Raw genomic sequence first — 25,663 nt, 5'->3', positions numbered from 1 at the left:
ATGACATCTACTAAGATCTTTATCCCATGTTTACGCGTGGGATTTTCAAAAGTCGAGCAGGATCCTCTGGGGACTTCCCTGGTCTTGGCCATAGCGGCCGCACCTACTGACAAAGTCAGTGCTCAACTAACACAACACCTATATAACTCAAATAAACCAATATAAAAAGAAAAGAAATAAGGGAAAAACTCCCCACTTACTCAGAGCTACAAACACTCCCTCCCTGCTCCTCCACACCCACACTCCCGATAGGTAAAGCAGCAGATAGATAGATAGATAGATAGATAGATAGATAGATAGATAGATAGATAGATCTCTGAGTCTCTGCTGTCTTGTGAGTAGATGGTCAAACCAATCCTGTAGGTTATCAGGAGACGGTAATATGCAGACCTGCAGGGCAGCATCTGAGTCCTGCGAGTATTACCTGTACATAAGCACAGCTACAGCACGACTCTGCCAGCTCTGTGTATGGGTTTCTGGGAGTCCTGCGAGTATTATCTGTACATAAGCACAGCTGTTTTCTCTGTCTGGTCTTTGTATAGGTGTTTGTTTAACTAGAGATGAGGAATAAGCAGCTCAGATCTTACGTAATATTACTTGCCCTCTCCAAGCTTTTTTCATTTAAATGTAATACTAATTCAATACTCCCAATGCAATAGCTATCAGTGTTCTTTAATAAGCACAGTATCTTTCATAATGTATTTTAAAATTAAGTGTGTAGAGAATATACAGTACCATCCACATGACAGGATGAAAGTAAAATGCAGAATGACTGGTGGGGCATTTGTTATACTTTTTTACTCCTCTCAATGCTTTGAGAATAAGACCCTAAATATCAGCAGCCAGAGCCATTGTTGTCACCTTTCATGGGCAGATGCTCAGTTGAAGTTAAAATAAGTGGACAATCTTATTTAAAAAAAAAACAAAAAAAAAAAACTGCAGTTTCAACATTTGGCGAATATCGGTGCTTTGCTAAACACCCATCAGAAGATAAATAAAAATATAAGGAGAATACATATCAGCCAGAATATTTGTTGTTTATTTTAAACAGAACAAAGAAGAATTAGGGGAGGAATGATTGAAGTCTTTATGAAAGAGTCAACATAGGCTTGGTTTACATGCACTTGAAAATCGACTCTTCAGTCATGACTGTGATGTTGTCACACGAATATATCATGGAACAGCAAAAGGACGTCCTTTTGGCAGTGCGACTTTAAGGGCAGGGTCAATCGCTTTCTCACGATAAAAATAACTAAAAAACCATGTAAACCTGAGCAAGAATCGTGCTTGTGGCTCACGAGATTTCAGCAGTCAAGATCCAGTTCTTCTGACTCAATATCACATAATCTCCAGCAGAAAGGCCGAACAAAACAGACACCCCCCAACACACACACTGTACATTTATGGACGACTTCAACAGTAGAACCGCCGCGGTTATACTCATACCTACAACCGCCGGTACATTTTAAACACCATTAATGTTAAAATGAGAGACAAACTATCGGATACAACTCAAAAGTTTTATTCAAGCACATCATATCAAACTTCTGCACAGCCTAAACGCCATATTTAAATGAACAATAAAGGGTTTATTTTCTAACTTACCACATATAAAGCACTACTTCAGAAAATGAAAAACTAATAAAATAAACATTTCAAAAGAAACTAGTGTGTAAACAGGCATATGCACATACAAAACTGTAAAAACAAAAGAAGTTTTTAATCTAAAACGAAAGTAACATATGATTTATCTTGAGTGTGTGTCACTCGCAGCACAGAATCCAGGTTGAGCTGCTGCAGCTTGCAGCTTTGCAGTTTTCTGATTGAAATGTTTCTTCTGAAGCGCTGTGGTTAGCTTCAAGATGAAATCTCTCCTGCCTTGTACAAAATGAAGGAATTGATGGCTGCCAGGTCCAGTCGAGATAACAGGCTTGTATATATATACAGCAGTGTGGAGTAGTGGTTAGGGCTCTGGACTCTTGACCGGAGGGTTGTGGGTTCAATCCCCAGTGGGGGACACTGCTGCTGTACCCTTGAGCAAGGTACTTTACCTAGATTGCTCCAGTAAAAAGCCCTACTGTATAAATGGGTAATTGTATGTAAAAATAAATATGATATCTTGTAACAATTGTACGTCGCCCTGGATAAGGGTGTCTGCTAAGAAATAAATTATATATATATATATATATATATATATATATATATATATATATATATATATATAAAAAATGGAATATTGTAGGTTATATTCAAAATAAAAACATGTATTGTAAAAGGCGGTTCTAGTGTTAATGAAATGTAATATTTAGATGTTCCACAAACACACACACAAATATAAATTCTAAGTAGTAAAACTTGTAGAAATTATATTTTATAGAATTGTGTGTGTGTGTGTGTGTTGGAAAGGTAACCAGACAACAAGTAGCTAATGTGCAGCGTAATTCAGAGTCGTTCTTTTCCTACTTAGTCAGCAGACACGGACATTTAAATATCCCCTCCCCTAAATGACTATGAATTCAGTAATCTGCATTGGTACGGCCTATTTTTTTTCCTGCGTAGCAACGCATTTCCTGAAAAGTACGGCAAACAGGTCGTGAGGAAAACTGTCATGACTTGTGCATGTAAACATCGCCATAGTTAACCTTGACCAATACTTTAAGCACAGTACATAAACCAGAACCAGTGGACACAGTTGGAAATTAAGTAGAGATAGACTTAGGACAGAGGGAAGGAGACACTTCTTCATACAGAGAGTGAGAGGATGGAATGGGTATCCTAGTCATGATGCTGAAGGAGACACTTCTTCACACAGAGTGGTGAGGGTATGGAATGGGTATCCTAGTCATGGTGCTGAGGCAGAATCACTTGAATCCCTTAACATGACAAATTGCTAAGATCAATCAGACACTAGGAACCGGACGAACTTAGATGGCCAAATGTCCTCCTCTTGTTCTTATTTTCTTGTGACCTTGCCTTGACTGTGTTGCTTCTTGCAGCTTCCCCCAAGTCTGTGAGCTGGCTTCTGGGGAACGACGGGGACGTGCATGTCTGTGTCATTGGAGAAGCAGCAGGGGCCAAGCCCTACGACCTCATCCACTCGCAGGTAGACGACAAGAGAGAGACGAACAACCACAATGCAAGGTAAAAGTGTTTTACTGAAAGGTTCAAGACTTGAATATAGACTGGAAATGTTTCCATCAACCGCTGTGGCTCCATGTGTAGCCTACAGTCCTGCAAGGTTACAGAGTTCTCCTTTCTTCCCAGTCATACACCTCCTCCCCTACCACCAATATTACATCAATAGAATCGACAGCCCCGGATGATTGGTTTGGTGATGTTTGGAAACTTCATCCCTCACGACTTGTGGGACGTGTTGCTCACTAAAATAATTTGTAAATATATAACCATGGGGGTGACGATTACCTGCTCAGGTATACCAAGAGGTTAAGTGAACAATCAAGGGGTCCGAGTGGGATAAGATGGGAAACAAATGCCCTATCCCAATTGTAATTATCTATCTGTCCCAATGTGTGTATGAAGGTAGTGAATTTATCTAATTCTGTGCATGGGTCTGTTTCAATTATCTTAATGGTATCAGGTAAGTACTTTTGTTCTTAAAGCCATAAACACTCTAACACAAACCTTTTCCTGCTGTATTTATATTAAGTGAATATTAAGACACATTATTATAGAGTTAGATGGTGGTAGTTTTTAGATTCGGTATTGCATAAAGCCAAGTATAGCTTGAAAACTACAGGGCATGCCCAGTGCATGTAAACTATAGATCATGCCCTGTGCATGTAAACTATAGATCATGCCTTGTGCATGTAAACTATAGCGCATGCCCTGTGCATGTAAACTTCTCAAAACCTGCAATCTCTTCTTGTTACAGAGCTCCTGTTTCGGAAACCTTTCAAAAAACACTCAGCACTCCTCAGGAAGATGGAATACAGCTTAATTTTCAGGTTAGTCGTTATCGTTATTAATTACTTTTTCTTGCTGGTAGCAGGGACTGGATCGGTAATCTGTCGTGTGTCCCAATGTCTCTAGCTGAAGAAAATGTTCAGCTGGTATGTTTGGGGGTAATGGGTTTGTGACAGGGTAGCGTCACGGCCCAGGCTGGCTACCTGCAGGAATTAGACCCAGAGACAGAAAGCTGCACAAGGCTACTTTTAGGAGGTTCTGATTTTTTTTACTGGTTAAAAAATAATTGGTCCCAGATAATAGTGGAAATATGTTCTATTTAATATTTATCTAATATTAATTTAATAAAAACTTTTTTGGAAAAAGTTTTTTTTTTTTTCTGTTGTGAACTGTAATCATTCTTCTCATTTATAACCTCCACCAGCAGCAAGTAATAGCATGAGCATGCCTGTTTGTCTCTCACATACAGTCGTGTGCACATTTAATAGAACACCCCATTGCTTCTGTTGTGTTGATTTGTTGTGCATATGATATCAAACCACTGTCACTAAAAATCTTGGAAAATAGTCAAAATAGGCAAAGTAGTGATTGGCTAATTTAATTGATGACTTTAACAGGCCACTTATGCAATGTATGTAATATAGTAAGAGAAACGGAACACGTTAAGATGCTTGTTAACATGCCTAATTACAGCACAAAGTAGTCTAACATTTTCACATGACTGCCTACTGTTTCTACAACACTGATTACTGGAAATTGAAGCTTGTGTCAATACAGCCCCTAGCAAATATAAACAAACAGAACTGTCAACAAGGTGTCTGCACTCAGAAGGCTAAACTCAGACACCACAGAATGATATGTTACTATCAGACTGAACATGATTGTGTAACACTGCAGCTTTAATGGAATTATTGTGTTACTATAACGCGAGCCTGGAAGGGCTGATTTGGTCTTTGAGTCTCTGGTTTAATAGCAAAAGGTCTTGTCTACGCAAAAACTAAAAACAGCTTCATGTGTTGTTATGGCAACGCAGCAAGCATTCCTGTCAGAAATGCTGTGATTAATCTCACCGATTGAGCACTTCCGTGTCTAAAATGTGCAGTTAAAAACAAAAAGAAAAAACAAAAAGAAAAAACAAAAAAAACACGGCATCTGGTTCTATGTTAGGTTACAGAAATCTGTTTGCAAGAAATGCTTTCAGATAGTGCTGCACTTCCTTTGTCTCCTGGAGAAAAAAAGTGTCCCCACCATTTCAAGAGCGTCTCCCATGTTATTAACCATCCAGCTGCTTCCCCCATTGCCCAACATGCTTTCAGCCAGTAACACTGCTGAGGTGAAACGACTTAGGAAGTACCAGGCAAGGGAACCGAGACCTTTAAGCAAATGTAGACCAGATAATATCATGCTTTAAAATAACAAATACATGATTACTAGAACCACATTATCACATATTATACAGGTTTAAGTACAATTGTCAAAATCTGAGGCTATCGTATCATAGCAAAATGTAATCCAAAAGTCCACAGGAATCTAGGCGAGTCTGAAATGAGTTCGGTACATACTGGACTGGTGTCAGATCAAGGCAGTGACAGTGTTCACCATGTGGTGTCACAAGGCAGACATGAGCAGTGCGTAAGGGTCCCTATGCTTCTGAACGAGGACCTGTAGCAGGATGGCCAATAGTCAAGCAGGCAAAAAGCAGTCAAATACCGTATATTGCAAATTTTAGTGCTTTCATTCTTGTTAACCACAAAGAATACAAATAGTAACAAATTACTGCAAGCTTTTAGACTGGGAATATACAGCTTCCTCTGGTACCGCTACCCTGATTACCATTACTGCTGGACTAGCTTCTCATAGAAACTGTTCCTTCAGCCTGCCGCACCCGGCTAGGCTTTCTGCAGTCTCACCTGGACCCCAAGCTGAAACAATTGGGGATTTTTACCTTATCCATGCCGAACTGCAGCTAAATACAGTACAAAGTGACAGGGGACACTGCACCCTGCCACAGGACCTTAAACACTAAAGTCCATTTAAACACAAAGTTGAAACGAGACAAAATCCACTGCAGCTGTGGGGGTGTCCCAGAGCTCTTCACAGTGCCAGTGCAGCTGCACACTGTCTGAACAATCCCTTCACACCCTGCAGCTACCACCCTGCCTCTCTGTACTGAAACACAGCCTTGCATCTGAAATGGAAACTCCCACCCTGCAGCTGCCACCCTACCTCTCAGCACTGAAACACAGCCTTGCATCTGAAATGGAAACTCCCACACTCACACCCTGCCTCTCTGTACTGAAACACAGCCTTGCATCTGAAATAGAAACTCCCACACCCTGCAGCTGCCACCCTGCCTCTCTGTACTGAAACACAGCATTGCATCTGAAATGGAAACTCCCACCCTGCAGCTGCCACCCTGCCTCTCAGCACTGAAACACAGCCTTGCATCTGAAATGGAAAGTCCCACACTCACATGCATTCTGCTACAGCCCTTATTAAAGTTAACCATGGTGAATTTGCACAGTAATTTTGCCATTTAATATAGTTTTACCATGCATACATTTATTGTGCTTTACTTTTGTTAACCGTGCCTTACCATACAGTACATATGTGCCGTACTGCTCTTTGTAATTTTACATCACAGGAATTCTTTATGGTCTTCTTTTAGTAAATAATAATAATAATAATAATAATAATAATAATAATAATAATAATAATAATAATAATATGGCTACTACTACATTCATTTAGAGCATGCACCATTTCTTTTGGTTAATTTTTCCCCATTTTTAATGTACCAAACAAAGGATCTTCCAGAGAGCTACCGGCACCAATTAGACAGATTTTTCACTAGCATAGCACCTCACAACACCTGGTTTAGAATCCAGCTTAGGTCACAAGTGAAATAATTGTGGTGGTTCCTGCAAGGGAGTGGACATCAATCACAAAAGCACACGATTCGACTCACTTGGCAGTCCCTGCTTGACAGAGGCCCGGAGTGGCGGGGGGGGGGGGGGGGGTGTGTGTGTGTGTGTGTCTGTCCCGATCAAGATTGCAGAGAGGCTTCATGTGTCTTACTGTAGCCAAACCCATTGTCACAATGCACCAAAAACAACATTAACACGCTAACTGAATGTAAAAACAACACAGTGCTATTCATTGTCTTTTACTTTGAAAGTACATCATTAAAAGTAAGGATTAAGGTCAAGTTGTGATTTATTTTGGGCCTAAATGATATTGTCCCAGTTGAAACAGTCCTACACACTGACCAACCACTGTTAGCTAGATTAATGGCTGTCTAAAGAAGGTCACCTACAAACAGTCGACTCTGGAAACTGATTGCCTAAAGCCACTGTCACATCCGAACTGAGCACTGGATTGCTTATTATAGCCATGCAGATCACACCTTCATCAGGATTCGTTTATAAACATGACATCGGCAATTCCAAACATGTGATAATAATGTATTACAATACAATGCATGCAAAATCTTATTCCCTGTGCCTTGCTGGTATATTCGAGTTGCAGGGTTATGTCGCACAGATTGGAGTTATTGAGCAGTTTCGTCCATGCCTCTGTGGACTGGATTTGAGTATTTAAACAGTTTAGTTGCTCTGTTTTGGAAAAAGTTAAAACATTTAAATATTAAATTCTGTTCAGATTTTTAGCTGAAAATGTCTTCAGAATTGTGGTACAGTAGTATCAAGTTTAAAAGAGAAGGAGCAGGCTTAATTTAAAAAAAAAAGAAACAGAAGACTTAATTTGATGTTTTAGAGCTTCTTGCACACTTTTATTACTCCGATAAATCAAAATAAACACAAACCTAGCTCCACTTTGGAGCGCTAACTAAACACTTTTGCAGGACCCTGACTAACATGCAGGACAGCTATTTACCTGACATACAAAACATATAAACACTTTTGCACAAACACAGTTTAAACACAGTACCTTTTTCAATGCATCGGACACAGAGTTAGACTCTTCACACAGCAGCCTTGAACAGACTGGCTGCTCTCCTTTTATACCTGGCAGCTGACCTGAAATTTACAATAACGAGGCCAACTGCCAAAACAATAAAACAATTAACAAATAATAATTAAATCCAACAATAATACAATTAAATCAATTAAACAATTACATTAAACAAAAACAATTAGCCTGGCAGGCAGGCTTTTCACCCTGTCCCTGCCACAAAAGAAACAGTTTTTTACGCTTTTAAGGCCCCTATATATACATAAAAAAAATTCCCCAGAATGCCATGGGAGCAAACCAGGAGGAGGTACAACTGACTCTAAGGAGAAGGATACGCACACACACACGTAATCCTCCACTGTTACTAGAGCTAAGGATACGCACACACACGTAATTGTTTGGGGATACTAAGACACATGTAAACTGCACTGAAGCTGTCTATTCCATAAACAAATTATTGTATAGTATACACCCTGCTGCTGCTGCATAAATTACTGTACAGGCCTGTGTGGAGAAAACAAGCAACTGTCTTGCAATTCCTGCAAGCCAACTTAGAAATGTATTACCAAATGTGTGTTTAAAATGTGAATACATGGAGCTGTAACGTGCTTCTTTAACACTGCACATTGGACACCTATAAAGCTAATGGAAGGGCAAAAGGGGTAATATTTATTGGAATGGTTTTGTTAGCTGAAATCTAAGAGCTTGTACATACACGCCTACAGCCACACGCAGATAGAATGAACAGAAAAACAAAAATCAGTTTGTAGGTCAGCTGCCCACAAGTCATGTCAACGAAATAATCAAAAAAACTGAAACATGACAAAGCCCATATGCCCCAACAAGCGCCCTCGCGTTCGAAATTCAGAACAGTTATCCCTCATTCTGTTTTACACAGTGAAGTGTCATTAATGTGCAGCTTTAAACCTCCTGAAAAATGATTCATGACTGAGTATTAAAAGCCTTTCTAGCAGTTTTTTTTTTCTTTCACGGGACAGAAATTAAAGCTGTCTTGCTGGAAAAATCCTATCTCCACTGAGTGTAACACAAGTGGGAGTAACGCTGGTAGCTGTTCCCCTTGAGCAGATGGCTGAAAAACTTGAGCTTGGAATTAAATTGACTATGACGGTGTGAGGGCCAATCACAGATGGATGAAATTCTAGTGCAGTCCCCAGCGTCTCTGACAGGGAACACTCTTCCTCCTGTGTGCAGCTGCGCTAAAATGTGTTAGAAATGCAACCAATTCTAGGTACAGTGCTGCAGAAATGGGTATTTCAGAACAGGAGGCTTGTAACAATGCATATGAACAAGTATCTTTCTAAATCAGTAAGAAAAAGGCATTGTTTGGTTTGTGGGACTGGCAGCATTTTTCAAATAATTTTACCCCTGTTTTGCTACCCAATTTAAAATGCCAAATTGTCACCTAACCGATGCAATCCACTTACTGTATATGACAGGACTGAAGATCAACATGCTTTGTCAAGCCAATGCCTCTTCACCAGCTAAACCTTGACAGGCAATATTGGCAAGCTACAGTATGAGCTCTCAAGGCGAAACCCAGCCTGGCTACCTGGCACAGTCAGGCGGATTTTCCACCCTAACGCCAGAACGCTCCTTATGGACAACCAAACAAGATCTAAAACTCTGCGTGAACAGAATTCAAAACCAGTATTCTGATTTTCCGATGGGCATTGCTGGACATAATCTAGAAAGATTAGAGAAAGACCTGCTCCCATGTGTTTAGCACATGTGCTTCAGATATATGTTTATATAACTGCAGTCATGTCCAGTATTCAGTATCTGCAGCCATTACCTTTCACAGACAACATATTGACAGCACAGGGCCTTCAGAAACAGTTTATAGGAATCACAGCGTAGGTCAGGTGGCAGGAGCAAGGCTTCCCCTTTCAATGTTTAATCAGCTTGCTACTGTAATTATACCCCTAGTCAAGCTATCTTTTGCACTTTTCGCCCCACCATTTTGCCCTATCACCACCTTTGCAACTGCAGCTCCCTGTGGGGAGCAGGCAAAACCCAAACATGGAGGCTCCACTGCGTGAGGGAGTCCTCACCGCTTCGAGAGCAGTACTCAGCCAGACAGAAAGGCTGTCAAGCAATTAAAAAAAATAAACAAACAATTTGTAATCTCAGTTAATCTTGGTTTTAATCTTGGTTTAATTCATACAATTACTGTATCCATCGCATTCAAATTGTTTTTATTACTGATATTATTAATGTTATTATTATCATCATCCAAAAAACAGCCCATAATAAAAACCCTGTTTTCTTATTTCTGGATTCATATTGTTGGCCCCTCTTTAGGGTTTTATATTTATTTACACAAAATTTTACAGAAAAAATTTGCTACTAAATTGCTTGAACCAACTGCTCAATCACAACAGAGTCAGTTTATTCGCCTTACTGCATTTCAAATTAAACTGTATATTTTCTGATCAGTTTCCTTTAAAAAGGGTATCAGGGTATTTTTATAACTTGAAAATATCTAATTAAAACAAAGCACTCACTGAGTAACAGTTATATGTTCCTTAATTTTAAACAATATATTTTAAAATAAATGTGGTAATTGAAATACAATTAAGAGTCGGTAGCTATCCACTTTGCAACAGTGGAGAGTAGTCCAGTAAGCAGTACAACATACACATAAATAATACAGAAATAATCCCATGACGGAGCAGCACAGACATGCACAGGAATCCTCGTTATTACAAACTCGCTTTATATAGGAATGTCACATCCAATGTGGACATGGACTGAATGCCAACATCTAACTGAAATACCTTACAGGGCTACTTTCAAGTGGGACACCCTGTATCACACTGACATGCTGTAGCTTGATCACAGGCTTGCAGAGATCCTGAATTAAAATAAACAAAAGTACTCTGTTGAAACAGACCTGTTTCTGTGTTGTTCTGTTGTTGCTGTCTGTAGCAGAATAAGCTAGAAAGTGTATTTTGAGATATGAAGGTGTGTTTACAGCTCACAGGTTGTACAGCAGACTAGATGCATTCTGTGATACTGGAACAAACAGATACAAGTAACAGTCTTTCTATCCAATGAACTGTCAGAAAGTCCTTCACATGTAGTGCTTTGCTTCATAATGCAGTTCTGTGACTAACTTTCTATTCAAACAACGACTGCTCTTATTGTGTTGCATGCACTCGAGGAGTGCTGCAGGGAATGAATTGCGGTGTGCTGAGAGGGTCAAGACAGAGGACGATTAACACGTGTTAAAAAAAATTATCTAAAAATAAATGAACACGTTGCGATTAATTGACAGCCCTGATTTGTACATGATATTATGTTGCAATTGTTTACTCTCTTTTAAATCAAAATGGAATTATAGTTAATAATTGGTCATTTATTCTTCATTCCCCCCTTCTCCCATTCTGTTTTCTGAGTTACCTCTGTTCTATAGGAAATATCCCTTCCATATTGTAATATTATTTTACAGACTCTCCCTTAATCAGGAGTGGTGATGCTGCCGACTCTGAACATGTGACAACTTCAGTGCATGTTTTTGACTGGAGAGGTGGCTCACAGAACAAAGTACAGTGCCTTGCATAAGTATTCACCCTCCTTGGACTTTTCCACATTTTGTAGTGTTACAACCTGGAATTAAAATGGATTTAATTAGGATTTTTTGTCACTGATCTACACAAAATAGTCCATAATGTCAAAGTGGGGAAAAAAATCTACATATTTTTCAAAATTATTTACAAATAAAGACCGGAAAAGTCTTGATTGCATAAGTATTCACCCCTTTTGCTGTGACACCCCTAAATAAGCTCTGGTGCAACCAATTGCCTTCAGAAGTCACATAATTAGCTGAATGTAGTCCACCTGTGTGCAATTAAAGTGTCACATTAAATACACTCAGATACAAACAGGTGTATTTAATCTCAGATTAAATACACCTGTTTCTGGAAGGCCCCAGAGTTTGTTAGAGAGCATATCTAAACAAACAGCATCATGAAAACCAAGGAGCTATCAAAACAAGTCTGGGATAAAGTTCTGGAGAAGCACCAATCAGGGTTGGGTTATAAAAAAATATCCCAAACTTTGAACATCCCCCGGAGCACCGTTAAATCCATTATTAAAAAATGGAAAGAATATGGCACAATCGCGACTCTGCCTAGAGAAGGCCGTCCACCCAAACTCAGTGACCAGGTAAGGAGGGCATTAGTCAGAGAAGCAACCAAGAGGCCAATGGTAACTCTGAAGGAGCTGGAGAGATCCACAGCTGAGATGGGAGAAACTGTCCATGGGACAACTATAACCCGGACTCTCTACAAAGCAGGGCTTTATGGAAGAGTGGCGAGAAGAAAGCCATTGCTGAAAAAAAGCCATATCAAATCCCATACATGTGGAAAAAGGTTCTCTGGTCTGATGAGACCAAAATTGAACTTTCTGGCCTTAGCGCAAAACTCTATGTGTGGTGCAAAGCCGCCACTGCTCATCACCCTGAGAACACCATCCCCACGGTGAAGCATGGTGGTGGCAGCATCATGTTATGGGGATGCTTTTCATTGGCAGGGACTGGGAAACTGGTCAGGACTGAGGGCAAGATGGATGGAGCCAAATAAAGGGAAATTCTAGAGGAAAACCTGTTTCAGTCTACAAGAGACCTGGGACTGGGGCAGAGGTTCACCTTCCAGCAGGACAATGACCCTAAACACACAGCCAAAGCTACACTGGAGTGGTTTAAAAACAAGAACCTGAATGTCTTAGAATGGCCCAGTCAAAGCCCAGACCTCAATCTGATTGAGAATCTGTGGCAAGACTTGAAAATTGCTGTTCACCAACGGTCCCCATCCAACTTGACAGAGCTTGAGCAATAAGAATGGGCAAAAATTGCAGGATCCAGATGTGCAAAGCTGGTAGAGACTTACCCAAAAAGACTCACAGCTGTAATTGCTGCCAAAGCTGCTTCTACCAAGTATTGACTCAGGGGGGTGAATACTTATGCAACCAACAAATGTCTTTTTTTTGTTTAATTAACTTTTGCCCAGGACAACTGGAAGCTGCTAGAGACTGGAATATGCTGGCAGATGTTGGTCAACGGCTTATTTTTCCACCTGAGATTGCCACCACTAACCTTCGACCAGATATTGTCTTGTGGTCTGGATCAGCACGCCTTGTTCACCTGGTAGAGTTAACAGTGCCATGGGAGGACGCTGTAGATGAGGCGTATGAGAGGAAGAAACTGCGGTATGCTCAACTAGCCACTGAAGCGGAACAGCGAGGATGGAGAGTTCGGGTTTACCCAGTGGAAGTGGGTTGTCGAGGATTTGTGGCACACTCTACAACCCGGTTTCTCAGAGACGTCGGATTCAGTGGCCAAGAGTTGCGTCGCACAGTGAAGAACTTATCTGAAGCAGCAGAGAGGAGCAGAAACTGGCTGTGGTTGAGACGGAAAGATTCTGGCTGGGGACAGGTAAGTAAGCTGGGCTGAGTTGAGTGGGGGACGGAGGGGGGTGATGCTGGGACGCCAGAATCACCGTCGAGCCCTCTTGAGGTGTCGTGGGCTAGTCGACGAAACACTGAGGATGGAAGGTGCCCACTTGAAAACCCCAGAGATGTACCCTACTTAGCTCAATCCAGACGGTTGTCATGCTGATGCGCTGGGGAGGCCGCACTTTGGTTGATCCCCGGAGCCAGCATCGCAGCCGTTGTGTGTGCTGATGCGCCAGGGAGGCAAAATAAGCTGATCCCTGGAGCCAGCATTACACTTCAGCCATTAACACCAGACAGAAGGATATCTACATCATCATATGGAAGGAAACGTAAATGGATGGAGACGCATATGGATCACATTAGTTTACTGTAAAGCTACGTCTTAGTTGGTGCTTATCTTGGCGAGAGCCGAGTTCAAATCAGCATGAAGTTTTAACATCTACTCTCGTGTAATGGAAATCTTGTGTCACAATAAAAAATATTTTTCACCTTCAAAGTGTTAAGTATGTTGTGTAAATCAAATGGTAAAAATCCCAACTGTATATTTGTAAATGTTACCATTCTAATATTACAAAAGCTACCAAGAGTTAAAGTAAATCTTTTTTTTCCCATAAATAATCTCAGCAATATCTAAGAGGCACATATTTAAGCATTTGTAATATTCAAAATCCTCTACTACCCAATCAAGTTAAAGGAAATCTGAGATCGATTTTCTAATTACATTTCATTAAACTATGTGGCAGGGCTGAGGCCCTGCACATGGAAAGTGCTGCTACTGAATCGATGTGCAGCTTTCTTATTTTTGTTGTTGCTTTTATTGCTTGTAGACAGCAGAAAAGGAAGAGGACACTGCAGATCCAATGACAGAACTAAAGGACTCAGGGCTGTACTATCGACCACATCTCCAGCACAAGGAACCCCAGTCTCTGGCACTCAGACTATCGGCTAGAGACCGTCAGGAAGAAAAAGGTAAGTAACCCCAATTTAAAAGGTTGATAGTCATTGAACAAACACAGGGGTACTTTTCTGAAGGATAATTATAAAATAGTAACTAGAGAATGCTTAATGAGAAATGATACAACAGCAGAACACTGCTCTTCCTGTTTTCTATAGCGGTCAGCCATTCTGTTATTACTCAATAATGGAACGGCAAATAAAGCCCTGAGAGATGACTCTAATTAATGACACCTGAATCCACCGATTACTGAGACATTGAATGCAATGATTATTATGATGTCTCCCTGTGGCAATGTGCCCCACCCCTGTGTGCATTTGTGTGTTATATGTTGTATGTTGCGTGTGTTAATGTTCGTGTATAGAGATGGCTGCACGGGACATAAATGGGTGTGTGCAGCACGAGTTATTTAAGATGTAGAATTGTATTTAGGCACGAGGATGGCTTCATCACTTCACGTGCATTTAAAGTATTTAATATGTGAGCACGAGGTTGCACATAATTAATTCATGTGCTGGATTCAAGTGAATAATTAATTGGTAATTGAATCCCGGCACAACAGTATATATAGATGCACATTTTACTCACTCGGGGTTGGGTGTTCGGTGAGTAGTGAATGGGAGAGAGGAGGAGGAAGATAAAGTGAAATAATAATAATAATAATAAAAACAATAATAATAACAATAACAACAACAACAACAATTGCTATTGTGTGCAAGAGGCACGATACTTGTTTGTTTATTCTTACTCACCGTGTTTGTGTGTCTGTCCGTCCACCATCTGTGTAGTGTTAATCCGTTTGGTTTGTCTATTAATTTTGGCACAAGTGCCGTGTCCTGTCTTCTGTTTTGTTTAAACCTTTTTATTTTGTTCAATTAAAACACTAAGCGCTGCCGCGACTCAGTTTCAACACACTTCACTACTGTCTCTGTGTATTCCTTTCTGGTCTGATGTCAGTCACAAAGCCACCCTGTGACACTCCCTCACCTTTCCAATTGAGTACCAATCAATGGCAATTAACTTCTGCATCAAGTATTTTAACACTAGAACCGCCACAGTTATACTCATACCTAAAACCGCTGCCGGCAGCCATTATGACGGTTACATTTTAAACAACATCAATGTTAACATGAAAGACAAACTATTGGATACAACTCAAAAGTTTTATTCAAGCACATCATATCAAACATCTGCACAGCCAAAACGCTATATTTAAATGAACAATTAAACATAAAAGGGTTTATTTTCTAACTTGCCACATATAAAGCACTACTTCAAAAAATGAAAAACTATAATAAACATTTCAAAATAAACTAGTGCATAAACAGGTATATGCACATAGAAAACTGTAAAAACAAAAGTAGTTTTTAATTTAAAACGAAAGTAACACTCTTGTGTGTGTGCAGCACAGAATCCAGGTTGAGCTGCTGCAGCTTGCAGCTTTGCGGTTTTCTGATCGAAGTGTTTCTGCTGAAGCGCTGTGGCTAGCTTTAAGATGAATTCTCTCCTACTGATGTTTTCCCCTTTGCATTCCTTGTACAAAACAAAATAATTGATGGCTTACAGGTCCAGTAGAGATAACAACAGGCTAGGGAATATTGTAGGTTATATTCCAAATAGAAACATGTATTGTAAAAGGCAGTCAAAATGACTGTTTTGGCAGTTCTAGGTGGGTGGAATTATAACTTATTTTGTGATCCTGCCTTTTTAAAGCCGTCAGGGTATTTAATGCATGCATTTAGGAAAAGTCATAAACAGACAACCACATAACTTTCAGACACACAGAGTAATTTAAATTTGAAAACCTCAAACCATCAAAATGACTGCCGTGGCAGTTCTAGTGTTAAAAGCCAATTAATTTTGTACAATTAATTATTACCTAATTATTTTGGGAATTATTGTGATGGGGTTGTGCTTCTCGGGAAGCAAGCGAAGTGTTCTTATAGCCAAAGTGTTCTCAAAGACACAATATGAATCAATCAACAAATAAATACATATGTATTACTTGTCATGACGCACATGCATCAACATATGGAATTAACTGAAAAAGTAAAAGCAAAACAATAAGCAAGTGCATGTTAATAAACTATAATAATAAAGTAACAGACAAACTAACGTTAATAAAACTAAAGCAAAACAACACAGTCAAAAACCTTAAATTGCTATGTACTATGAAATGATCTGGCGATGTGTTTCGGGCTATCACAATGGCAGAAGCAAAAATTATGTGTGTAACTTAGGGTTAACTTAACGTTTATAAAACTGTCAAACTAAATAAACACAGCACCCCTACACACGTTACAAAATGCAACAGCAATATACAAGGCATGCACATTATTTAACAGAATGGTGAAGCAACTCACCAGAATGGGAAACACCAAATTGCTTGGCGACTTGTGTCTGCTTCAGGTTTTTTTCAGGAGCTCTAACAATTTCCAACTTTGTGTTGCAAGAGAAACAGTGGTGCATTTTGCCGTTTGTTTACATGCCATTTTGTAGCGATGAGGTGCACTCGTGGAAATCAGAATACAAAATAAGTCAATGATATGACACCTGGAAAGATTTAATAAACCAATCAGTATCCCTCAAGACACTCTCACGATGACAAGTCGCTTTTTTACAAAACAGTACTGTATCCATTGTGAACAAATCATTATCGGTGCCAAGAAGGTGTTCTTTTTTTTTTTTAATTTAGTAGTGGCCAATTAGTTTTTTATTATTTTCTTTTCAATTTAATAGTGTCCAATTATTTTGTTTAGCTCAGCTCACCGCTACCACTCCTGCACTAACTTGGGAGGGGCAAAGACAAGCACATGCTGTCCTCTGAAGCGTGTGCCGTTAGCCACCCGCTTTTTTACACACTGCAGACTCACCATGTAGCCACCCAGATCTACAGCGTCAGAGGACAACGCAGCCCTGGGCAGCTTACTGGCAAGCCGCAAGGCGCCCGGCCAGACCACAGGGGTCACTGGTGTGCAGTGAGCCAAGGACACCCTGGCCGACCTAACCCTCCCTCACCCCGGGCGGCGCTCGGCCAATTGTGTGCCGCCCCCTGGGAGCTCCCGTCCTCGGTCGGCAAAGGAATAGCCTGGACTCGAAGAATGTGTTCTTTTAAGAGAAGTTCCTGTTCCTTTAGCCAGAGCATTTACAATGGGAAAAATCTGTTACACCACAAGGGTGTTCCCTTAGGAGGTGTTCCTATCCGCGGAGACTTCTGTACATAATAAAGTATGATTAGCTAAGATCTGCTAAGTATGATGAGAGCAATCATAGAAGACAACAAATCTAAAAGATGTACTATTTATTATTTGAGTGTTATTTGGGGATTTTTGGTATTCTTTTTATGAAAATACAATTATTTGCATGGTAGAGGACATGTACAAACTGAATGACTAGCCAAGTTACCCGATATCAGTTAAAGTTTATTTCAATAAATGATATTCTTTTAGAAAAGTTGTTAGGAAATCCCCTTTTCAAAGTGAAAGTAAATTTATCTGAAAATAGTTGGATTCTGAGCCGAACGTTCCATCTGCCTGACCTCCTCACTCATGCAACACAGAATAGCACTTAGTTCCACTGTGTCAGAGACTGTGTCATACTGGTCCCTACTCCTTTCCCCCTGGATCAGCTCTCTATCTCTATATTTGAGATTGACAGTCCTCACTGCCTTGTTGGAGAAGGAGCTGATCAATGTATGTTTTACTTACATAAATATTCTCTGAAGAAATAGCAAAATTACTCAATTGTTTGTACTCGGGGAAAAAAAGATCATACTTGTTATGAATACTCGTTTGTACTCGTACTCTGACATACCCCAAATTAATATTACTGTCTACTGAACCGGTTTTAGAAGTCACAGTTCTTGAGAAAAACAATGGCATTTCGTGAGATAACACTGCACTAAGGGTGTGTCAAATTAAACATATTATGTGGCAAGAATCTGGAGAATTTGATGATAGATGTCCCTTTTAAAGGTGTATGAACTAAAAAAAACATGCTGCTACCTTTCATAAGCATATTTTGCTCAGATAAGACAGGAAGTGAACTCAGTGTTGTGACACAACAAAACGCCTGGGAAACAAAAAGAGAAAGTTACTAAGTGTTGGTTATTACTAGGGGTGTGCCGAGTAACAAGTATAAATTGGAGATTGTTCTGAGCATGAGTAATACACAAGTACAAATCCGGACTAGTTTTATGGGCACTTCTGGTTTTAGTCTGATTATCTGTACTGGTTTTGCAGATCATATGCACAAGTAGCCCTAATGGCTCCTATGTTAAGATGGGAGCTTTTTGGCCACTAAAAATGTTATTTGTAAGAAGCTGTTATCAGTACATTTGTTATAACCTGCCATCAACACGAAAAATAGGCTCTTATAAGATAGAAAGCTTTTTTTATTATCTTAAACAATGCAGAACACAATCTCCTATCAACATTTAAACAGCTCATCATTGGACAAACCGTTTTGAACTACTGAACAGATTGTAATTGCACTTGTTTTTACTACTGTGTATTCTGTAGTAGTTAATACTGTGTAATCTGTAGTAGATAATACTGTGTTATCTGTAGTAGTTAGACTGTGTAATCTGTAGTAGTTAGACTGTGTATTCTGTAGTAGTTAATACTGTGTTATCTGTAGTAGTTATGTCGCGCCCCCGAAATAAATATAGCCAGACTACGCCACATTATGTTTAAAGAAAATAAGGAATTCTGTTCTATTATAATTACCTTCTACTTTCATTGACACAGGTTCGAATTATCAACAAAGGGGGACCGCCACTAGCCCACATCAAAGAACACAGAGAAGTAGCAATATGCAATTCTTTATTAAAAACAGGAAATAGTCAAAACTTGGCATTAATATAGCACACCTCGTCACTAACAAGAAAAGTCAAAGTAATACAGTAAAATGTGCATGACCAGTCCTTATTCAATATTGCACTTGCCCTGGCTGGATTGTCGGTAGGGGACGTGGTTCCAATCTCCTGCCACCCCAAATTTCAAAACTGCTCAATTATCCCTTTCCCAACAGAGGGCGCCACTCCACCACCGAGTCCAAGCCAACAGACTAATAACACCAAGCCTTCCCCAGAGTCAATTGAGTGGAGAAAGAACGTTTCAATCTGCAACAGAGCAGGGCCTCCAGTCTCGATCTAAAATAAGATATTGCACACGACACAGGTTTCCTAATAAAAATAAAGCAAAAGATCAGTGCACTTCAGGACATTTCAATTAATCTGCTAATTTATACAACAAATTAAAATAGTATAATAAAACCAGAGAGATTACTATTAAGCAAATTACTAATTAAAATTAATCACAAACACATATCTATAACCATATATCAATACACATATCTAGATCTATGTATAAATACAGTATAATCTAGTAACAGATATAACCTAGCAGCATATACAACCTAGCAGCTTTATGTAGTTTAGCAACAGATACAGTCTAGCAGCGTTATATAATTTTAGCAGCAGATACAATTTAGCAGCATTGTCTAGTGTAGCAGCCAAGTATAATCTACCAGCATTTGTAGCAGTAAAATACAGCCCTGCATCAGTTTAATTCTGGCTGTAATGTAAAGCAGGGAACAGGGAAAAGACTCCGCTGATAAGTTATAATAAAAAGTAACAATAGCTCAATGAGAAGGTGTGTGACTACTGCAGTTCAAGCATAATGCACCACAACAAAACACTTAGCTGATGGATGACGACCCACAACTCCCAATCCAGCGTCTCGGGCAGCTCTCTCTCAAAGTGCTCGTGCTTTTCACTTCTCTCCAACCAACGCCGCTCAGCTGGTCGTCTTCAACTCCTCACGTCCCGATTTCTCTTCAGTCTCCTTCCCAATACACCAAGTGTCCCGTACTACTGCCAACAACACCCCAAATTCCTCACATCCTGGTCCCGTGCCGCTACCTGCAACACTCCGATCTCCTTGCTTTCTTTAGTCTTATATTCGTGTTGTTCTTTTCTCTATCCCCGCATTCTGCTTTCTCCCTATCTTGTTTCTTCCTCTTTCTTTTCTTTTCGTTCCACCTTGTTCTAACTTCGTTTATTCACTTTGTTTTCTGAACTCATTTTCTGAACTGCGTCTCTCTATATCCTCTTTTTTACTCCCTCTTTATAGTGAAGAGCTGATTAAATTATTGTCCACACCTGCGATCCAAACAGTGATTTCAAGCGGTAGACACCGGTGACGTTGCCATAGGAACAGGTAACACAGCGTGTGTACGAAAACGTAAAAAACAAAATAAATCAATACATCAATAACGTGCTTAAATTAAATCATTCCAACAACACAATGTGAAAAAAAGGAAAAATAAATAAAACATTCTAAATCACAACAATATAATTCAATAAATCACATACACTTTTGTCACCCGTGACAGTTAGACTGTGTATTCTGTAGTAGTTAATACTGTGTAATCTGTAGTAGTTAATACTGTGTAATCTGTAGTAGTGTATGTGCCACCTGCTATCTGTTGTGCTTGCTTTAAAAACTACAAAGTCTCAAAATTACCAGTTTTAATGCACAACTCTGCCTTGCTCAATCAGTTTCTCTGGGATCGAGTCTTGCTGTCCATTCCAGTGTCTGACAGGACAACATACCCTTGGGCACCTTTGAGCAAGTTTCTCTTGTTTGCTGTGCAATACTGGGATCTGTACAATGTATTTGAAACACGGTTTATCCTTTTTTGCTTTGCAATACTGGGATCTGTACAGAGTGTATTTGAAACACTGTTTCTCCTGTTTGCTGTGCAATACTGGGATCTGTACAGTGTATTTGAAACACGGTTTATCCTTTTTTGCTTTGCAATACTGGGATCTGTACAGAGTGTATTTGAAACACTGTTTCTCCTGTTTGCTGTGCAATACTGGGATCTGTACAGAGTGTATTTGAAACACTGTTTCTCCTGTTTGCTGTGCAATACTGGGATCTGTACAGAGTGTATTTGAAACACTGTTTCTCCTGTTTGCTGTGCAATACTGGGATCTGTACAGAGTGTATTTGAAACACTGTTTCTCCTGTTTGCTGTGCAATACTGGGATCTGTACAATGTATTTGAAACACGGTTTATCCTTTTTTGCTTTGCAAAACTGGGATCTGTACAGAGTGTATTTGAAACACTGTTTCTCATGTTTGCTGTGCAATACTGGGATCTGTACAGAGTATTTGAAACACTGAGGTGTATTGGCACCCTTTTTATGCTGGTAAGGGGTTAATGGCTATAGGTCGGTTTGAAGGTGAATGCTCTGTAGTAGCTGAGCTCGTCGCATGATGACTGTGAATGTGAGCTCAAGCAGCAGCTTGTTCAGAGTTCATATGAATCTGTAGAGCGCTGCTCGCTTATTACTCTCAGGCATCACATGATTTCAACTTGTCCTGATTAAAAGCAGGATGTGATTGCTGGGAATCCAAAGCAAGGCCTCAGTGTATGTCAGCTTAGAGTATCTGACATGAGGCTATACATGCTCACTGATTCTCTGTCAGTTACTGAATAGTTTGAAAGTGATTCTTAATGTTTTCAGTGCTCAGGACAAGAGCCCTCTGCGTTTTGGATCAAGAGACCTCGACATTATGCAGCTAAAAGTAAAAGCTGTAGCAGTGTGGAATCTACAAACACAGATGTGGGCTCTGAAAAAAAACAATTGCAATAAAATGAAACACTGCCTCTGCCTGGCCCTATTCTATAATTGTAATATTATGAAAAGTCATCAAGTTACAGAATTAAGAGGCAGGATAATAATGGATCTGATTGCCAGGTCTGGATATTTTTTAGGAGGCTATAAAAATAATGACAGTAAGAAATTATTTTTATTATAGCATTATTTCTTATAAACTTATTTGTAAGTGATTTGACACAATTGTTCTGAAAGACGTAGTGAATGATTTGGTCCAGGTGGGTGATGTGTGGAGAGTGAGGAGAGGTTTGCAGATTGACTTGGTCCAGGTGGGTGATGTGTGGAGAGTGAGGAGAGGTTTAGGGGAATGATTTGGTCCAGGTGGATGATGTGTGGAGAGTGAGGAGAGGTTTAGGGGAATGATTTGGTCCAGGTGGGTGATGTGTGGAGAGTGAGGAGAGGTTTAGGGGAATGAGTGGGCCCATATTGTCATTAAGCATTATTTTTGTCTGAAAGGACAAATAAGAAAGAATTTCAAACTACTCACAAACCCTTACATTGAATGTCTGGGTTGTTTATTTCGGATTTGGTGACTTTATTGGGTGCTTCTGAAAAAGTGAATAGCCTTGAGAATTCACCATTTGTCTTCTGACAGTGCGACTTAATATAAAATAATTATCTTGTCAAAACCTAATGAAAAGCACTCATATTTGCTCTGTAGTCATTTGTCTTTAACTTTATTTGATCTGTTTGACATTGTAATAACACATCACTAAAGTCTGACTCTGTAAAGGGGTGTCCGTTAATCCAGCAATTCGGGGACTTGTAGTCCAATTCACTGAACTCCTCAGAAGAGCTGGGCCTGAGTGAAGAGTTATTAGAAAATCAAAAGAAAACTGATTTCATATCAAACTGATGAATCAAAGGTAAGACAAGTAATTACAGATGCAATGCAAGTGGTTTCAATAGATTAGGTTCTGACAAGCTGTCAGATAATTTCATGTTAGTCCACACTGTCACAAGACATTGTTTTATTGTCATTGATTGTACTTAATAAGGTGCAAATTGCAAATGATCATTTAGTTAAAGGTTCATTCTGTTTTAATTAATACCAGCCAATGTAAAGCATGTTAAAGGGAATGCCTCGGGTCAGTGTTTCTCAAACTTTTTGATTGGTGACCCAAATGAACACAGGAATAATGAACCCACAACCCCAAATTATTCACTATTTTAACTTAAATTCTTCTTAACCAATCAAAAAGCGACGTTTCATTTATTTGTAACTACACTACACTATATAAGCATTCAGGCTTTGATAGTTTCACAGCTTGCTAAAATGTTTACTTTTCTCAGATGAATTATTAGTAAAAAATGGTATTAAATGTTGTAACGACGAGGCAGAGGGGGGCCCAGGTTTTTTCAGCTAGCCCATGTTTTTGAGTTAAGGGTCCCCTTCACGCAAACAACGGGACTGCAGCTGATAGTAGACATGCAGGCAGGAGAGCCCCATGGGGATTGATGGACTGTGTGGGTGCATTGAGATAATGGGGGGTGGGACGGGAATGCGTGCCTATGATTGGGGGAACGCACAAAACACAGCGAAATGTAAGCCTGGCAGAGGGATGGGCTGGGTGAAGAGTGAGTTTTGGAGCTGTGGGAGAGAACTTTTTTTTTTTCTTACCGATTCAGACACGCAGAGACTCTTAGCTTTGTGTTTGTTCGTTATTGTTTAGAACATAAGAACATAAGAAAGTTTACAAACGAGAGGAGGCCATTCAGCCCATCTTGCTCGTTTGGTTGTTAGTAGCTTATTGATCCCAGAATCTCATCAAGCAGCTTCTTGAAGGATCCCAGGGTGTCAGCTTCAACAACATTACTGGGGAGTTGGTTCCAGACCCTCACAATTCTCTGTGTAAAAAAGTGCCTCCTATTTTCTGTTCTGAATGCCCCTTTATCTAATCTCCATTTATGACCCCTGGTCCTTTTTTCTTTTTTCAAGTCAAAGAAGTCCCCCGGGTTGACATTGTCTATACCTTTTAGGATTTTGAATGTTTGAATCAGATCGCCGCGTAGTCTTCTTTGTTCAAGACTGAATAGATTCAATTCTTTTAGCCTGTCTGCATACGACATGCCTTTTAAACCCGGGATAATTCTGGTTGCTCTTCTTTGCACTCTTTCTAGAGCAGCAATATCCTTTTTGTAACGAGGTGACCAGAACTGAACACAATATTCTAGGTGAGGTCTTACTAATGCATTGTAGAGTTTTAACATTACTTCCCTTGATTTAAATTCAACACTTCTCACAATATATCCAAGCATCTTGTTAGCCTTTTTTATAGCTTCCCCACATTGTCTAGATGAAGACATTTCTGAGTCAACATAAACTCCTAGGTCTTTTTCATAGTTCCCTTCTTGAAAAAGACCTAGGAGTTTATGTTGACTATGTTGTTTATTACATTTATTTTATTGAACTGCTCGTTCTTGTAAAATAAACCGTGCATTTGAGACTAGAATTCTTGCCTGGATTGCTTTCTTTACCTCCACGTTACAATATCAATTTAAAATTGTGTTGCAACATAATGAATACCAGTTTTAATTTTCAATTTAAAATCAAGCATTGCAAACGTACCGACAACAGTCAGTTGTGCAGTTTTTTGTTTTTTGCAATATGCACTGTATCCAGGTAGGATACATTCATCTCCTTCTCTAAGACACTGACTGATTTTTTTAAGAACGTCTTGCTGTTTAGCTATAATTGATCAGCTTTCTTCTGGAAAAACTCATGTCGTTTCCCAATGCAATGTGGATGCCGTGTCTCAAGATGCCAACGGCTTAAGGCTTTCGTGAGCCAGTACTTCACAACAAATACACACGAGGACGCGGATCATCCTCGTCACCAATGTAAGAAAAAACAAAGTTAATATAAGCTTCAAGTAGGATTAGACTTTTTTTTAACAACTGTTTTCAAAATCACAAGTAACCACACATAAAATGTCACCTTATGCTTTATTTTTTTGGTTCATATTTACAGCAGAAGACTGGTGATAAAACAATACATTGTTTACATAATTACTAGTAATGATTTGTATGCAAATTATATTTATTTTGAAAATAAGCACAAGTTGTATAGTGAAATTAAATCTTAACAGTGTGCACTGAATGTCATTTTTTTTTTAGATTGTTTGGTGACCCATCAGAATCCTTGTCATTACCCATGTTTGGGTCACGACCCCCACTTTGGGAAACATGTCCTTAGGTCATCTGAGTATGTGCACACTACTGTAACTCTAAAACTGAATCCACAGCATGGATTGCCTTAGAAGTATTATAGCTAGGATATAGCTAGGAATAACTGCTTTAATTAATCTCAACCAGTCCATTTATTTGGTAAATGAGGAGAGTTGGACAGTCTCTCATTGATTTGGTGATTTTCAGTCTTTGACACGATTTAGGAAATTAAGCTGAGTGACCCAGTTTACAAATGATTCAGTGGGTCAAGGGTCACACAACACCAAGAAAAGGATCCGGCTGATCGCTGCAGGAAAGACCATTCTTGTGGATGTGAGCAGGTGAGACGGTGTCAGATTTCAATATGTAGGCGCTTGTTTGCTTCACTTGTTGGATGGATTTTGGAGTATTTTGTGACTTGCGACTGGGCGCAACAGATATATCACAGCAGCTTCTTTTTACACGCAAGTGGAAATGTG

General features: G+C 39.6%; 1 protein-coding gene across 1 annotated transcript in view; it reads left to right on the top strand.

Annotated features, from left to right (window-relative positions):
• LOC117431200 (SH2 domain-containing protein 4A-like) overlaps nt 1-25,663 on the top strand; it is a 62,498-nt gene that overhangs the window by 15,473 nt on the left and 21,362 nt on the right. Inside the window, exons 3-5 of the mRNA XM_034051915.3 lie at nt 2,997-3,141; nt 3,893-3,965; nt 14,199-14,340. Coding sequence (XP_033907806.3) covers nt 2,997-3,141; nt 3,893-3,965; nt 14,199-14,340 — 360 coding nt within the window. The remainder of the gene's footprint in view (nt 1-2,996; nt 3,142-3,892; nt 3,966-14,198; nt 14,341-25,663) is intronic.

This window comes from Acipenser ruthenus, chromosome 22 (genome assembly GCF_902713425.1).
Source record: "Acipenser ruthenus chromosome 22, fAciRut3.2 maternal haplotype, whole genome shotgun sequence".
Classification (NCBI taxonomy): Eukaryota; Metazoa; Chordata; class Actinopteri; order Acipenseriformes; family Acipenseridae; genus Acipenser; species Acipenser ruthenus.
The sequence above is the reverse complement of the archived record's forward strand: the minus strand, read 5'-3'. Positions and strand labels throughout refer to the sequence as shown.